The following is a 4,087-nucleotide window of genomic DNA, read 5'->3' on the forward strand; positions in this document are numbered from 1 at the left end:
GGCGGGCTCTTATAGCCCGAAGCCAAAGCGCCAAAATCCGAGGGAAGGCGAGGAGGGGGCGGTGGCGGAGGCGGCTGCGGGGCCCAGGCTCGGCTGCGCCTTCGCCTGCCTAATCCCATTTGCCATTGTACGCGCCCAATCGCCGTATACTCCCCGCATTTAACTTGGATGACATTTTGATTTCATCATTAGCATCCGGCGCCGGATTGACGCAGCCCCAAGCCGGGGACTGCTCTTGCCGCCTCCTCCCCGGGAGCTGCAGCCGCCGCTGAGCCGCCTCGCTCCCTCCGTGCCGCGGCAGGGCCGCTCCCCGCCCCTCAGCACCCCTCCCCCATGCAAGCCCGCCCTGGCCGGGTCCTTACCCCGCCCTCCCGCCGCTGGATTTGCGCCCGGGGCGGCCCCCGACTTTGCGCCCCGTAGTTGAGTTCCGTTTATGGTCTGATTTCCGGCGCCCGTCTGCTCGCCCGGCCGCCCGCCTGTCCCGCTCCCTCCCTCCCGGGGACCCGGAGGAGAGGGGACCATGCCGGAGCCCGGGCCGGACGCCCCCGGCACAGCTAGCGCGCAGCCTCCTCCGCCGCCACCCCCGCCTCCCGCGCCTAAGGAGTCCCCGTTCTCCATAAAGAACCTACTCAACGGAGACCACCACCGGCCGCCCCCTAAGCCGCAGCCGCCCCCACGGACTCTCTTCGCTCCAGCCTCGGCCGCTGCAGCCGCCGCCGCCGCCGCTGCTGCTGCGGCCAAGGGGGCCTTGGAGGGCGCCGCGGGCTTCGCGCTCTCGCAGGTGGGCGACCTGACTTTCCCTCGCTTTGAGATCCCGGCGCAGAGGTTTGCCCTGCCTGCGCACTACCTGGAGCGTTCCCCGGCCTGGTGGTACCCCTACACCCTGACCCCCGCCGGCGGTCACCTCCCACGACCTGAAGGTACCGACCTCTCTTTGAACTTTCGTTGTCCTCCCCTCGCGCTTGTCCCATCCCCGTCCGCGCTGCCTCCCTCCGCAGCCCTGGCATCCCCGCACCCTCAAACGCGCTGTTTGACCAAATTCCTTCGTCCCCTGGCTTGCAACTCTTGCCCGCACGCTCTGTTGAGCTGCCTGGAAATCCAATCCCACTTGGTGAGAAAAGTTGGAGTTGGAGCCCGGGGTGCGGCGCTTACCGGGAAAAGTGGCCTCGGGCATGAAGGGGGAGGCTTAAGGCGGTTGGGACTGGGGACCTGGCCTGGATGGAGGGAGTGATCCAGGCGGCCCCAAGCTGGAGGCGAATCTCTCCGCGGGCCCCTGGCTGGGAAGCTCAGGGAAAGAAAGGAACCGGCGGTGCTGCCACCATCCGGGTCTCTCTAGGCAGTCCTCAGGAGAAGGTTGGACCCCAGGACGCGGCGCCCCTCTTCTGGCCCAGCTGGGAAGGAAGAGGCCCGCGGGAATGGTGAAGCCTCGAGGCTTGGGGCCCGGAGGCGGGCGCGGGTTGAGGCTACGGCCCCCAGGCTCCAGGCCTCGCTGAAGGCTGTGTCCTTGTGCGTGTGTGTGCGTCCGTCTGTCTGTCTCTCTCCAGCCTCAGAGAAGGCCCTCCTGCGAGACTCCTCCCCCGCCTCGGGCACCGACCGCGACTCCCCCGAGCCGCTGCTTAAGGCCGACCCCGACCACAAGGAGCTGGACTCCAAGAGCCCGGACGAGATCATTCTGGAGGAAAGCGACTCAGAGGAAGGCAAGAAGGAGAGCGAGGCGGCGCCGGGCGCTGCTGGGGCGAGCGTGGGGGCGGCGGCGGCGGCGACGACGCCGGGCGCCGAGGACTGGAAGAAGGGCGCAGAGAGCCCCGAGAAGAAGCCCGCGTGCCGCAAGAAGAAGACGCGCACGGTCTTCTCGCGCAGCCAGGTCTTCCAGCTTGAGTCCACCTTCGACATGAAGCGCTACCTGAGCAGCTCGGAGCGCGCCGGCTTGGCCGCGTCGCTGCACCTGACCGAGACGCAGGTCAAGATCTGGTTCCAGAATCGCCGCAACAAGTGGAAGCGGCAGCTGGCGGCCGAGCTGGAGGCGGCCAACCTGAGCCATGCCGCGGCGCAGCGCATCGTGCGGGTGCCCATCCTCTACCACGAGAACTCGGCGGCTGAGGGCGCGGCGGCCGCGGCCGCGGGGGCCCCGGTACCCGTCAGCCAGCCACTGCTCACCTTCCCGCACCCCGTGTACTACTCGCACCCGGTGGTCTCGTCCGTGCCGCTGCTACGGCCCGTCTGAGGCCCGAGAGGGGAGGAGGAGGGAGCGCCCGGCCCCTTTCCCAGACCCCGGAGGAGACTGGGCCGGGCAGAGGGCGCCGTGACGTCCAGCGGCCTTCGGGACCCGGGGCTTCAGCGCGCTGCCCCGGCCTCCCCTCCCCCAATCGGTAGCGTTTTGTAAGTATTTGCAAAGCATTTTCGTGCAATTCACCCCTAATGGATTTGAGGCGCTTCCCCTCTTACTTTTGGTTTATATTAAGAAAAAGCAGGAGAAAGATAAAATTCCCAGGTCAAATATTTCGGCTGAAAGTTTTGGTAAAATGTGCACCACCCCCCGCCAAATTTGCATTGCGCTGTGGCTTTTGGTTTTATTTTTATAGAAGGAAAGTAAGCACAGAACCTGAGCCCCTCTGATTTATTCATTTTCTATAGAACTATTTTCAGAAGTCGAGAGAGAGAGAGAAAGAGAGAGAGAGAGAGAGAGAGGGAGAGGGAGCGAATTCACATTTTAGTACTTTTATTTCTGGATTTCTGGGTGTGGTTCTTCCTTTCCATTCCCAATAAATTACTTCCAAATTTTCAGAATCTGAGCAGCCTCTCATAAGGAATTCCACTCAGGCCACTTTCTCTCTGCCACAGAGGTCTGTCGCAGTTGATCTCTTCATCTGTCCCTTTTTGTGGCCAAAAGATTCTCCAAGTATTTACAGGCAAAAGACAAGGCAGCCCCAAATCAGACTTCTGATTATTGAAACAGCTCCACATCTGGCCTGGTGTGAATGGTCTTATTTATTAGTAGCACATACTGCGAGAATTTCATTTGTTGGTAAATTATTATTAATATTACTATTAATACTTTGTGCCCTATTTTGAGAGTGATTTCAATATCTTAAAAAAATAAACAGTTTTTTATCCTCTCCCCCTACCTTTTTGTTCTGCAGTAATTGTACTTTTGACCTGTGCAATATTGTACAGAATTTCCTGAGAGCCCTGCTTCTTCGTCCGCAGAGAGAAGCAGATGTTTTCAATGTATAATCCTGGTCATTTGTTTAGGAGGAGAAAATTAAGGGGAAAGGGGGGAAGGAAGGAAACAAGGATAGCTAGCAATGCTCAAAGGAGTAAGACGTGCATACTGGAGCGCTTTAAGTGAAGGACAATCAATTTAGGAGAATTTTAACTTATTTGATAAATGTACAGATTTCTTGTAAAGTTCACCCTCAACTCCTCAGGGCTCCTTGCTCTGCCACCCAATCTGTTTTCTTTCTGTCGGCTACACCTGTTGTTCTGCGATAGTTTGTCTCCCCCACCCATCTCCCTCACCTCTGCCCAGATACAGTCCCTTTTTAAGAAAAAGAGAAAAAGAATCACAAAATATTGTTACATTTAATGTTGTCGTGAAATGGAATTAATTAAAAAGAAAAGAAAAGCGAAGCACTTCGTGTTGCCAGAGTGTTTAACTTTGGACGATTTTCCCCAGAGCAGGTGTCTCCGAACTCTTTCCTGCCTCGCTCTCTGGCTGCCTCTGCACTGGCCGAGTCCGACCTGGATGCACATCCCTATCATCCAGGAGGCGGCGGAGACAGAGGCGGCTTTGTTCGCGACCAGACCCTCTCTCTCCTCAGTACCTTACGCTTCTTGAAACGCCCTTCGAGCAAGGGAAGAATGCGGGGCGGAAGGGGTGAGGACCTGGGCTTATCTGTTTCGCAGAATTGAGCGCAGCGACAGCCGCGGGCTCAGAGACGGCTGGTATTTCCGATCGCAGGGTCACAGCCTCGCATTCTGTTGCCAGGCCGCGGGTCCTTCAGGAGCCGCGAGATTCTGGACAGAATATCCCTGGGGTGGCCTCCGGCTGCCTCTCGGGTGGGGGGCGGGAAGAAGGGGATGAACT

The 4,087-nt window shown here is 59.0% G+C and overlaps 1 protein-coding gene across 1 annotated transcript; it reads left to right on the forward strand.

The window, feature by feature from the left end:
- The first annotated feature begins 520 nt into the window (after window positions 1-520).
- On the forward strand, window positions 521-2,224 carry HMX3 (H6 family homeobox 3). The gene is made up of 2 exons (XM_031674064.2): window positions 521-920; window positions 1,545-2,224. The coding sequence occupies exons 1-2, from the start codon at window positions 521-523 to the stop codon at window positions 2,222-2,224; spliced, it is 1,080 nt and encodes a 359-aa protein (XP_031529924.2).
- Window positions 2,225-4,087: the final 1,863 nt, after the last annotated feature.

The sequence above is a fragment of the Vicugna pacos genome, chromosome 11, assembly GCF_048564905.1.
Source record: "Vicugna pacos chromosome 11, VicPac4, whole genome shotgun sequence".
Taxonomy (NCBI): domain Eukaryota; kingdom Metazoa; phylum Chordata; class Mammalia; order Artiodactyla; family Camelidae; genus Vicugna; species Vicugna pacos.